This window comes from Chaetodon auriga, chromosome 18, assembly GCF_051107435.1.
Source record: "Chaetodon auriga isolate fChaAug3 chromosome 18, fChaAug3.hap1, whole genome shotgun sequence".
In the NCBI taxonomy this organism is placed as follows: domain Eukaryota; kingdom Metazoa; phylum Chordata; class Actinopteri; order Chaetodontiformes; family Chaetodontidae; genus Chaetodon; species Chaetodon auriga.
The window spans coordinates 5,300,516-5,312,754 of NC_135091.1; the positions used below are offsets into that span (position 1 = coordinate 5,300,516).

The 12,239-nt window shown below is 43.1% G+C and overlaps 1 protein-coding gene across 4 annotated transcripts in view; it reads left to right on the top strand.

The window, feature by feature from the left end:
* The window catches only part of ryr3 (ryanodine receptor 3), a 102,039-nt gene that overhangs the window by 88,258 nt on the left and 1,542 nt on the right, over nt 1-12,239 (top strand). For 2 of the 4 annotated variants that reach the window (XM_076756220.1, XM_076756218.1), the window contains exons 82-106: nt 123-222; nt 339-418; nt 587-663; nt 743-816; nt 1,749-1,763; nt 2,617-2,697; nt 2,825-2,913; nt 3,086-3,214; nt 3,334-3,438; nt 3,610-3,691; nt 3,834-5,119; nt 5,204-5,256; nt 5,327-5,489; nt 5,572-5,658; nt 5,986-6,186; nt 6,298-6,428; nt 6,942-6,984; nt 7,545-7,672; nt 8,033-8,093; nt 8,285-8,431; nt 9,508-9,642; nt 10,256-10,412; nt 10,548-10,612; nt 11,196-11,296; nt 11,393-11,444. In XM_076756220.1, coding sequence (XP_076612335.1) covers nt 123-222; nt 339-418; nt 587-663; nt 743-816; nt 1,749-1,763; nt 2,617-2,697; nt 2,825-2,913; nt 3,086-3,214; nt 3,334-3,438; nt 3,610-3,691; nt 3,834-5,119; nt 5,204-5,256; nt 5,327-5,489; nt 5,572-5,658; nt 5,986-6,186; nt 6,298-6,428; nt 6,942-6,984; nt 7,545-7,672; nt 8,033-8,093; nt 8,285-8,431; nt 9,508-9,642; nt 10,256-10,412; nt 10,548-10,612; nt 11,196-11,296; nt 11,393-11,444 — 3,642 coding nt within the window. The remainder of the gene's footprint in view (nt 1-122; nt 223-338; nt 419-586; nt 664-742; nt 817-1,748; nt 1,764-2,616; nt 2,698-2,824; nt 2,914-3,085; nt 3,215-3,333; nt 3,439-3,609; nt 3,692-3,833; nt 5,120-5,203; nt 5,257-5,326; nt 5,490-5,571; nt 5,659-5,985; nt 6,187-6,297; nt 6,429-6,941; nt 6,985-7,544; nt 7,673-8,032; nt 8,094-8,284; nt 8,432-9,507; nt 9,643-10,255; nt 10,413-10,547; nt 10,613-11,195; nt 11,297-11,392; nt 11,445-12,239) is intronic. The other 2 variants (XM_076756222.1, XM_076756219.1) reach the window with 1 other exon arrangement.

The window sequence follows — 12,239 nt, forward strand, 5'->3', positions numbered from 1 at the left end:
CTCTCTTTTGCCAATAACTTTTATCTGATTGTCAAGACTGTTTATATATCACCTGCAAAGAACAGGTACAATAAAATGCATTTTGGCGATGACTGTTTGTGTGTGTTCGTGTGTCCCCTCAGGAAAAAGAGATGGAAAAGCAGAAGATCCTGTATCAGCAGGCGAGGCTGCACGCCCGTGGGGCTGCTGAGATGGTGCTGCAGATGATCAGCGCCAGTAAAGGTAACGATGAGCTGATCGCTCCTTGGCTCAGCGTTTTGCAGGCAGTTTCGAGGAAATGATTCTGTAGCGTTTCTGCTTCTGTCCTCCCGTTAGCTTACATTATCGTTTTTCATCAGGTCGTCTGGGCCCCATGGTGACCTGCACCCTCAAACTGGGAATCTCCATTCTAAACGGAGGCAACGTGCGAGTTCAGCAGGTCAGATTGTACAGATCGAATATTCAACTTTTGTTTTCATTTACCTAATTCATCATTTTTCATTTATCATCTACATCAGTCTTACTCTCCAGTGCATCCATCGACATGCTCAGAGACTGCACTGCGGTAGCATTTGGTGTGACAGTAGGATCTTTTCTCTTATCTCAGAAAATGCTTGATTACCTGAAAGAAAAAAGAGACGCAGGCTTTTTCAAGAGTCTCTCAGGACTGATGCAGTCTTGCAGGTACTTTTATATCATCTATACCACAAAACGAACTTCTGTGCAGACGTCTTGTGTTTGACTTCTGAGCCTCTTTCCCCAGCGTCTTGGACTTGAATGCATTTGAAAGGCAGAACAAAGCAGAAGGACTTGGCATGGTGACAGAGGAAGGTTCAAGTAAGTGAAGAGATGTCTTCTTAGATGGACTATTTGATATTCTACCTGTTTTCCCTTCCATAGTCTTTCAAGCACCACATTTTGCCTCAGGTTTCTCTGGAAGTTTAGTCAATCCCTGCTGTTGAGGCACCTGTTGATTACAAAACAACAAACGATCCTTTTCCAATCACTGAGCTAATGCTGAACCATGACAACTTTATATGTTGATAAACTGTAGTTCCTAATTAATAGTCGCTGTATGGCCCTTGTAGATGAAACAATCAAAATTACATTAATATCAATGTGAATTTTGATTACACAAATAGTTTGCTGCTTGCGCTCCAGTCTGGAAGTCACTGAAGTCGTCAGTGTGTTGTCTTTAATGTCTTCTTTTGCAGTTGAGGAAATCAGGTTTTAGTTTTAGATATGTTATGGGACTGTTAGCAGAAGATTTAGTTTAAGAACAAACCACTTTCTGTTTACCTTTACGATACTGAGGTACGTAGGCTTGTATCTTGTCTCGGAGGACATGGTCCAGCATTAAAACCTCCGTCTCTCTCCCCAACGTTCAACACAAACACTCACTTCACTTGACGCTTTTCACATCAAACTATGTCCGTCTTTTCATCATTCAGTCCTCTGCTAAACATTTCCACTGAGTTCTGTGTTTAACAATTCACTGTTACTACTCGTGTCTCCGTTACTGTTATGAATTTTTCACCATGACTGAATTCTTATTTAGTACTCATCTTGTTAGACGCAACATAGACACAACCCAGGCCTATGATTTCCCCCGTCTAAAACTATTCTTTTTAACTGCATGACTTTGTTTTTCACTCGTAGCCAATATATTCATATCTCTCCGTATTGTAACTCAATGTCCTCTCTTTTTGCTTATGTCTTCGTGTACTGTTTGTCTCCTTCCTGTCATTTTAAAAACCCATCGATGGCAGTCCACACTCAGCGGGGTAAATAGCAAATTTAGATCATCCTGATATGGCTATGCTTCCACCCTGAATGTCTCCTCCATATCTGTGGTCCATACTCCCTGCTTTATTTGGAACCCAGCCTCTCCCTCCCTGGGATGTCTGTAGGGACACACTGTGCATGCAGACTGTTAGAGTGTTCGCAGAAAGTGGATCTTCAGAATCCATTGCCTGTCCTTTTGTGTGTTATTTGTTCCCATTCCCTTCATGTTAACATTTACTAATGCAAATCCTATTACTGATGCTCCAAACTGTTGTTCTAAGGCTATCAGTGCCACCTCCCAAGGGTTTGACTGAAGGTTTGTGGACCTTCCACAGCCTAAGCAAAGCTTTGTCTTGCTTTGGACTTGGGGCCTATTTCACAAAGCTGGTTTCCATACAGATGTCTAACTTTCACATGGTTTTATCTGCTCACAGAAATGTACTTCTGCTCATTCTGTTTAGCTGTCGACTGGAATATCTGGTTGATTTTTTTTTTTAAGTGAATTATGTAACTGCGTCTGTCCGCTGACAACCTTCATCAGGCCGAATCCCGGCCTGCATGTGAAAGTTATCAGGCTTCCTCCAGCTTATGGAAATGTCCAAGTGTTTCACTGTTGTTTAATGTAAGAGCATTTTTACAAAAAGCACTTTGGATTCAGTTTTGAACTTGCAATCTAAAGGCCCTGGACTTCAAAAATGTTTTGAACATGAAACCTGTCCTGCTTGCCTCATATTAATTGCTTCTGAGGGGAGTTTCACACGTTCTTATATCTCTTTATGATGAGTACATAAAGACTTGACTTCCTTTCTGTTGGGTCACAGTTGTCGTCACCAACATGTCTTTTCTTCTAAGGCTCCAAGGTGCTACAGAATGATGAGTTTACTAAAGATCTCTTCCGGTTTTTGCAACTTCTGTGCGAGGGCCACAACGGAGGTAAGACCGTACTTAAGTGTGTTTTCATATTTGGAGCATAATTGTAGCAGCTGTCTGCGCAGTGATCCAAAAGAGGAGGAAAGAACATGGATGATAATAAGAATGAGATGATATTTCCTTTTATCAGATTTCCAGAACTTCCTGAGAACCCAGACTGGAAACACCACCACAGTCAACATCATTATCAGCACTGTGGACTATCTGCTGCGTCTTCAGGTGTGTAAAGCACAAATATAAAGCCACACTAATGCACACACACTCTTCAGTGTTATGCCTCTGCGCCAGTGACAGCCGTGGCAGGAGGCATTACGTTTTCAAGCACGTCTGTATGAATGTTTCTTCAAATTTGGCACAAATATGAATTTACAAATGTGATCCTGCCCTTTAGGAATCTATCAGTGACTTCTACTGGTACTACTCTGGCAAAGATGTCATTGATGAGACGGGAAAAGTCAACTTCTCCAAAGCTTTATCTGTTGCCAAGCAGATATTCAACTCACTGACTGAGTATATTCAGGTAAGAAGCTGATCGCTCAATCAGCACTGTTAAACCGCAATTTAAACACTTACATAACTTTCATCAGATATTTCATGATGCCCCCCCACCCCTTCTTTCCCATCATCTCTGTCCTACAGGGCCCGTGTATTGGGAACCAGCAGAGTTTAGCTCACAGCAGACTGTGGGATGCAGTTGTGGGCTTCTTGCATGTATTCGCCAACATGCAAATGAAGCTCTCTCAGGTACAATGCACCTTGTAATTATACAATAAAAATAAGCTCAGCTTGAGGATCCAACTAAAATAAGCAAATGTCATGTCCTCAAGTTAATTATTTATTAACCCACAAAGACTGCTACACAGTGTATGTTTGAATAACGGATCTTTATTACTTATATTTATCATCTTCTTGTAGGATGCCAGTCAGATTGAGCTGCTGAAGGAGCTGATGGATTTACAGAAGGACATGGTTGTTATGTTGTTGTCTCTGCTAGAGGGTAAGAGCCTGAAGCTGTCAATCACTGTCAAAGAAATGACAGAAGACATCTCAAAATATCTAAAACACAAAGTTCTAGTCATGTAGTACATGATACATTGTGTTTTTGTATAATTACTTGAAAGCGTGTGTTCCATCCATAGGTAATGTGGTGAATGGAACGATTGGAAAGCAGATGGTCGACACCCTGGTGGAGTCTTCTAACAATGTGGAGATGATCCTCAAGTTCTTCGATATGTTCCTCAAACTGAAGGACCTGACGACGTCTGACAACTTCAGAGAGTATGACCCAGAGTGTAAAGGCATTATTTCAAAGAAGGAGTTCCAGAAGTCAATGGAGAGCCAGAAGCAGTACAGCCAGTCTGAGATTGAGTTCCTACTCTCGTGTGCAGAGGCCGATGAGAATGACATGTTCAATTACAAGGAGTTTGTAGAGCGATTCCACGAGCCGGCCAAGGATATCGGCTTCAACGTGGCAGTTCTGCTGACCAACCTGGCTGAACACATGCCACACGACTCCAGACTCACTACCTTCTTAGACCTGGCGGAGAGTGTGCTGAGCTACTTTGAGCCGTATCTGGGTCGTATTGAAATCATGGGCAGCGCAAAGCGAATTGAGAGGGTGTACTTTGAGATCAGCGAGTCGAGCCGTGAGCAGTGGGAGAAGCCGCAGGTCAAAGAGTCCAAGCGTCAGTTCATCTTTGACGTGGTCAACGAGGGCGGAGAGAGCGAGAAGATGGAGATGTTTGTGAATTTCTGCGAGGACACCATTTTTGAAATGCAGCTGGCCTCGCAGATTTCTGAGCCGGATGTGGTTGAACAGCCTGAGGAGGAGGAAGATGAGGATGGACACAGTATCCTGGGAGAGTTGAGCGGGGAGGAAGAGGGCGCCCTGGAGTCTGCCTCAGCCTTCACCACCGTGTGCCGCTCGGTCAAGCACAAGATCAACCACGTCCGCCAAATCTTTTCTGTGAAGAACATGCACAAGCAGTTCAAGAAAATCAAGAAGCTGAGCATCAAGGAGATCATCACAGGCTTCTTCTCCTTCTTCTGGATGCTCTTCACCGGCTTCTTCAAGGGTATCTACAGCCTCATATTTGGGTTCTTCCACGTCATCTGGTCCTCCATGTTTGGTGGTGGCCTGGTTGAAGGAGCCAAGAACATGAAGGTGACGGACATCCTCGGAAACATGCCTGACCCAACACAGTTTGGTATTCATGGAGATGTGGTTGAAGGAGAAAAAGTGGAGGCCATAGAGTCCTCAGGAAGCTTGGATATAGCCATGACACCAGCAGGTGACATAGCCGAGGTCGACATGCTGCTGGAGATGCTGACGACGCCCAAGAAGGAAGGAGGGAAGCATGTGGAGCCGGGCCTGGGCGACGTCTCCGAGTTGAGTGCAGAGACCTCTGCTTCTGATCACAAGAAGGTTCGCAGTCAGTAGATATCTGCTTTTCATGATCACTTTCTTTCAGTCTCTCAGCTCATGAAAACGTTTTACTGCCCTCCGCAGAAAGCTGCTGCCAAGCCTGTTGAAACGGCCGAGAGCGAACCAGAGAAAGCAGAGTGAGTAAAATTAAGCAAGAGGAAAATGAATTATCATCATACAAAATAAAATGAACTGTTTTGAATACAGCACAGAGAACCAGGAGAAGGAGGATAAGCCGAAGGAGGAGGAGGCTAAGGAGCCAGTGGTGGAGGAGAAGCCCAAGGCCAGATCGAGTCAGCCCAAAGAGGCGGCGCCTGCCTTCATGTCCACTATCTTTGCTCTGCTGGACGTCTACCTGAACAAGACGCTGGTAAGTCCTCACACTACAGATTGTTTATCCAGCACTCATTCCTTGCATTGGCCTTGCTGTTAATCAAACACTTTCCTTACAGAACTACCTGGCTCGCAACTTCTACAACCTGCGTTTCCTGGCTCTGTTTGTGTGTTTTGCCATCAACTTCATTCTCCTCTTCTACAAGGTAACTCAGGGTTCTGTCAAATGTGGAGCAAATTCAAAGAGAAGGTTTGAAAAGAAAATGCAAAGTAATGTGCTTCTTCTACTGTTATTGTTGGTAACAGTAATCCTCCAGTTGGATGCCATTACAGTTTTTACAGAGGAAGAGGGTTCAACAGATGATGTAATTAGAAGAAGAAGAAGTATGAATGTGCCCTAAAAATGTCACATTTTGTCAAAGAAAGTCACAACACCAGAAAGTCAACTTCTTGAAAATCCTTATTCCACAAAAACATGCCACCAGGTGGAAACTCATTCATCTGTATTTGTGGTTTATACTCATGCTCTTTAGGTCACTGGTGAAACTGATGAAGAGGTGGAGGATGGAACCAGGTGGGGTGAGGAAGAGGAGGATGATGAGGACACGCTGTTCGATATGGATGAGTTTGTCCTGCAGGAGAGCACCGGCTACATGTTACCAACCCTGCGCTTCTTGGCTGTGTTCCACACTGTCATCTCACTGCTGTGCTTGTTCGGGTACTACTGTCTGAAGGTAGATGTATTCATGACGCACAGCCCTCAGCTGGCTGAGGACAGTTTCTTTGCAGATGATACAGTTGTGGAAGTCACAGTCTTAGTTACCATCTTAATATTTTACCTCTAGGTGCCTTTGGTGGTGTTCAAGAGGGAGAAGGAGATTGCCAGGAAGCTTGAATTCGATGGTCTGTACATCACTGAGCAGCCGTCCGACGATGACATCAAGGGCCAGTGGGATCGACTCGTCATCAATACACCGTGAGTCACTGCTGTAATGATTATTGATCATTTAACAGCTTCTCTATATGAAGAGATTTACTCCTCAGTAAACGCCTCGCCCTGCTTTAGTATCTCTGTCTCAGAGTCAGATCAGAATGAGGACGTTCGGAGTAGCAACTTATAGGAATGACTCGTCAGCTAATCGTTAAGTTGACCGATAGAAAATGAGTTAATAAAGATGCATAACTCATTAATCGTTTTAGGGATTTGTCAATAAAAGTGGGGAACATTTCAGGATCCAGCTTCTCCGGTGTGAGGCAGCTTTTTTTGCTGTTGGGTGTAGTTGTGTTGTGTTTATATTTACATTTCATAGGATAAAGAGTTACTCTATCAGAGCATGAGGGGCTTCAATGAACTGCACTTTTCATTTTTAAACAAGCAAATACTTATGCACAGTACAGTATATATCAGATCTTGGCAGCGTCTCTAATAGATGCATTTTGCTTGTGTGACTACAACTGAGCTGAGTCTCGGTTCTACTTTCCATTGCAGGTCTTTCCCCAGCAACTACTGGGACAAGTTTATCAAGCGCAAGGTGAGTGTGTGCAGTCAGCGTCTGATTTATTAGACACAAATACATAAGATGTAACTAAATATGTAGTAAAACTCTGTCAGCCTGGGCTCCTTGTGAGTCATATCAGGGGTTGTTGAACATTTTCATGTCCAATTTTCAGTGTGCTAAAATTAATGGGGCTGTACCGTCTAGCTCCCTGGACCCTTTAGCACTGCAGCAGGCTTTTAACTGACTCCAATTCTGAAATCTGTCCAAAGAGTCCTGGCTCCTAAAACTAACCAAACTTCGAGCCTATCACACCATTAACCACTTGTCAGAAAGGCTTTCATCTAATCCCATGAATCACTTTATTCAAACTGATTCTGTTCAAGGATTTTTTTTTCTTTCAGCTGAAAAATCTCATTAGAAGCTTCAAATGTTTTTACCAAAAAAAAAAAAACAAAAAAAAAAAACATTCAGTATAGCTCTAAAATAAAATTCTTCTGTTTCTGCGACGTCTCTGAAGCTGAGCAGACTGAGTTCTCCCAGTGTGATATTCAGTGACCCAGCTGATCTCTGCTGTCCTTCCTCTGTGTGTGCAGGTGATCAACAAATACGGCGACATGTATGGAGCTGAACGCATCGCTGAGCTCTTAGGCCTGGATAAGAGCGCGCTGGACTTTGACCCCACAGTGGAGACTGTAGAGAAGGAGGCTTCCCTGCTCTCCTGGTGAGAACTCAGCCCTTTTTTTTTGGATTTATATGATAGTGCTGGTCTTTTTATGACACTGAGTTTTAAGACTCTGGTGGCTGAGACGCTGACCAATACCCCCTCTGACAACCACTGAAAACAGAGAGCACCTACTTTCTTAAGGGGTTGTTTAAAAATTGTACTCAGAGGGTTTTAAATTAGGGCTTGACTGGTGCTGTGTAGAAGTCGATCCATCAGTTTAAACACATACAAGCCAGCGTCTCCACATTTTACTAATAATCAGCATGACATGGATAGAAGGCTGAAATGTCTCCTACTTAAAATACACGAAAACACCAATACTGTGATTCAGCATTTCATTTCCTCTTTGTTCGGCAGGTTGAGCTCCATTGACACGAAGTACCACATCTGGAAACTGGGCGTGGTTTTGACTGACAATGTAAGTTCATTTAATGTTTACTAGACCAGTTTGTGTTCACTCCACTGTGGTCGAAATAAAGATATTAAAAGGTCTGACTTGTGATCGGGGTTTTGGTTGATAAGTTTTCTCTGTGCTCCACTGAATCATTTTCTAAATGAGCTTTGATTGTATCATTTAAATCATCATTTGTCTCCTTTCTTTTCCTTCAGAACTTCCTGTATCTAATCTGGTACACCATCATGTCCATTTTTGGACACTTCAACAACTTCTTCTTTGCTGCCCACCTGCTGGACATTGCCATGGGCTTCAAGACCCTTCGCACCATCCTGTCCTCAGTCACTCACAACGGCAAGCAGGTAAGCAGGTCCACCAGCAGAGGGAGCCAGAGCACAGCTTAAAGATCAACAATTATCACTCAACACTGAAAACCAGAGAAGCTTTTCCTTTTCCTGAGCTTCTAATCTGAACTACAAAGCCTTGAAATTAAGGCAAAGGTTTATGGGGTTTTGAATGTGGAGAAATGTTGTGCTACTGACTGGATAAACTGTTGTTTTAGGCCCTCACCTCACGCTGAAACACCAGTTAACATTAATCTTTCTTGACATGTGGCCTGTGATACAGTAGATAACGGGGAGAGAATCATCATGATTCATGCTGAACACCAACATAATTAAATCAAGAAATTATCCTGTGGAGAAAAGGATGGAGCTTTGAAATAGAAACAGTATGATTATGAGGATTGACAGTCCTCCAGGTCACAGGATATGTAGAAACAAACATCAGGAGAACTAAACAAATAAAAAGTCGAGGGCGACGATTTGTTGAAAGTTGAAATGCATTGATAACAGTATGGACAAGCAGTTGAAACATTACCGAAATATAAATGGTCTGAATAAATAAGGTCAAAGATTACTTCTAGTAGTATGAAAACAAGCTTCATCAAACTGACCTAAACACTGACGTTTCAGTGGTGTGGAAACGATGATATATTCTATTATATCCATTCTTATGTAATGAAAAGTGTAACATCCAGTGACAGTGAATGCAACAGGCTGGTTCCATATTTAAGATGAAGAAGAGCGGGTGAATTGCAGGTCATCGACGGGGCGTGAAGTAGCTCTGTAATAGCTTTTTGATTGAATCTTGATTTCCTGAATCTCTGAAGGTGGACAAAGTGTTTATATAGTGATGGGAGTCTCCCTGAAATGCTCAATTCAGCTGTAGAGGCTTTGGAAATGACTTTGACATGTTGGCCCAGTTCGAACAAAAGCTGCAAGTGTTTTCCTCAGAATCAACAGTTAAACAAGAAAAGATGCAGTCATTTGTGCCTGCAGGCCGGCTGCTGCCCCCTCGACGCTCAGCTCACCGGGAATAAATGAAGGTCAGACAAAATGTCTCAGTCTCGTATGTTAACGAGCTGCTCTCCTTCCAGCTTGTGCTGACTGTGGGTCTGCTGGCCGTGGTCGTCTATCTCTACACCGTGGTGGCCTTCAACTTCTTCAGGAAGTTCTACAACAAGAGCGAGGACGAAGACGAGCCCGACATGAAGTGTGACGACATGATGACAGTACGTCTAACCGCCTCCGGCATCTATTAATCCATGAAGAAGTCTGTGGAAATTGAAAATGGCTTCCTTTTATTGAAGCAGAAAAAGGCTCCAGCCCTCAGCAAGGGCAAACGTTTGGAGCTGAAAAAGATCCTTACTTTGAATGCCCGACTGGAACATTTTACCTTAATGGCCTTCATCAGGGTGTCGGTGAATGCGTGAGGTGACCTCTGGTCAAAGCAGAAAGTATTTTTCATTTGTCAGCTTGGTCAGATTTTTGTGTGTGATTATGCTTTTGAAAATGAATAATTTTCTAATTTTCTTAAACTATTTCCTGCACAGATACTCTTTTCAAAGCACAGTCACTTTCCTGAACTTCTTATCAGACACATCTGCTTCTTTAGGCTTCATGCGTTTTGTCTTCTGGCTGTAGAGACGCCAGATTCCCAGTTGCACGCTGAATCTTCAGCCGCATTTAATTTAGTTCTCTGAAATGAAGGATGAACATGAAATTCTCCATCCCGACCGCAGAATAACGTACAGCTGCCTTTGGTACACACTGCTCATCATTTCAGCTTTAAAAAAAAAAAAAACGCAAAGGTCTCAGTCAGTTTCCGTTTTTTTCTCTTGGCAGTGCTACATGTTCCACATGTACGTGGGTGTGAGAGCTGGAGGTGGTATTGGAGACGAGTTGGAGGACCCAGCTGGAGACCCCTATGAGCTCTACCGCATCCTGTTTGATATCACCTTCTTCTTCTTTGTCATTGTCATCCTGCTGGCCATCATTCAGGGTACGCTAGCTCTGCTTTTTCATGCAACACACGTGCTCTGCTGCATGAATGCAACTGAAAACTAGAGAGTTTGTCTTCATATCAGCCTGATAGATGTGTTATAAGTCATGCTCAGTGCTGTTCCACCTCCTTCAGGTTTGATCATCGATGCCTTTGGTGAGCTGAGAGACCAGCAGGAGCAGGTGAAGGAGGACATGGAGGTGAGACTGTCTGCATGAGGAGGAAACATTTCAGCCTCAGAGTTCCTTTCATTTATCACATCCTGATGTGCAGAAAAACACTGTTTCAAATAATCAGACTCGTTAAGGTCAGTGTAGAAGCTGTCAATCAAACGAGTTCAGTACAAACAGCCAGTCTGAGGTCTCCTGAAAAGGGGGTTTTAGTTACAGACGCTGGTGTGTGTGTGTGTGTGTGATTTGAACATGAATTCAGCTTTTGGATTCATTCAAACTACAGTTAAAACACTTGAGTATTAACTGATACATCGTAAAGGAGTTAAAGCAGCGATGCGTTTGTGGTCTCATTTAAAAGTGAGTAAAACAAACTATCTTCTGTAATATTACCGTTAAACGCTTCTTTTTCCTCCTGTGTTTACCTGTTCATCAGGTCACTAATACTAATGTTCATGATTAATCATTTCTCTGCCTGAGTGATTGTGACAGTCGTGTCAGTTCAGTGCAGGATGATTTACAACATGAGCCAAATGAACAAACTACAGCACGAAGCGTGTCCCGTAGAAGCTGACCGACTCAAACTGAACATCCCCTCGTCTTCTTCTTTCAGACCAAATGCTTCATCTGTGGCATCGGAAACGACTACTTCGACCGGACGCCTCACGGGTTTGAAACCCACACCTTACAAGAGCACAACCTAGCTAACTACCTGTGAGTGCAGCAAAAAAAAACAAACTACAGAAAACGACCGAAGTTTGAAGTATTTCTGATTATCTCTGATCACACTTCATGTCCCGCTGTGTGCAGGTTCTTCCTGATGTACCTGATCAACAAGGACGAGACTGAACACACGGGTCAGGTGAGTGACACAGGCCTTCACAGCCTGTATTTCGGCTTCACTTCACTTCCGTTTGATGCTTTCTATCATGTATCTCATGTCTGATCAATCTGAAGACAGCAAAGGAAGGTTAGAGAAACTTCAGTAGGTTTTACTTGTGCAACATTTCAACCCACTTGTTATGTTGCATAAGTGCAGCTTAGCAGGAGGAAGAAGCAATGCGTGGGTTCACTTTGACTTTTCTCATATTAACTTGTTATTGTCGAGCACCTGAGCTTCGACTTGTTCTTATTTGATGTGCGTGCACTCTTCCTTTGTCATAAATTTAGGACGTTGTTGGAGCTCCGGCCTGCAAAAAGAACCAAGCTGATCTATTTGTAGAGGAAAAAGTCGAACAGCTTTAATGTTTCTGCACAAACTGAGACAGGCTTTATTGATCATTCATTTTAATAATCCAGACGAAATTTACACATGATGCATTCACTGACTGCTTCCTTCTGTATTACACAGTATGTCGCCTTTTTTCAGTCCTGGAATTTGCAACACGCAGGCTGCGATTTGCATTGAGACCATTTCCTGTCGCTCAGTTTTGAACATGTTTCATCTCTCAGAACAAACGTTGGCTTGAGCCCTGCAGCACTCACAAATCCACCAGGTCGACTTCCTTAAAGGATCAGCGTGTAGGATTTAGGGGAATCTATTGGCAGAAATCAAACATAATATTCATAACCATGTTTTCATTAGTGTATAATTATGAAGATTTAGAATGAGCAGCATTTTTCTACAGTAGCCCAGAAGGGACAAAGCAAACACTTG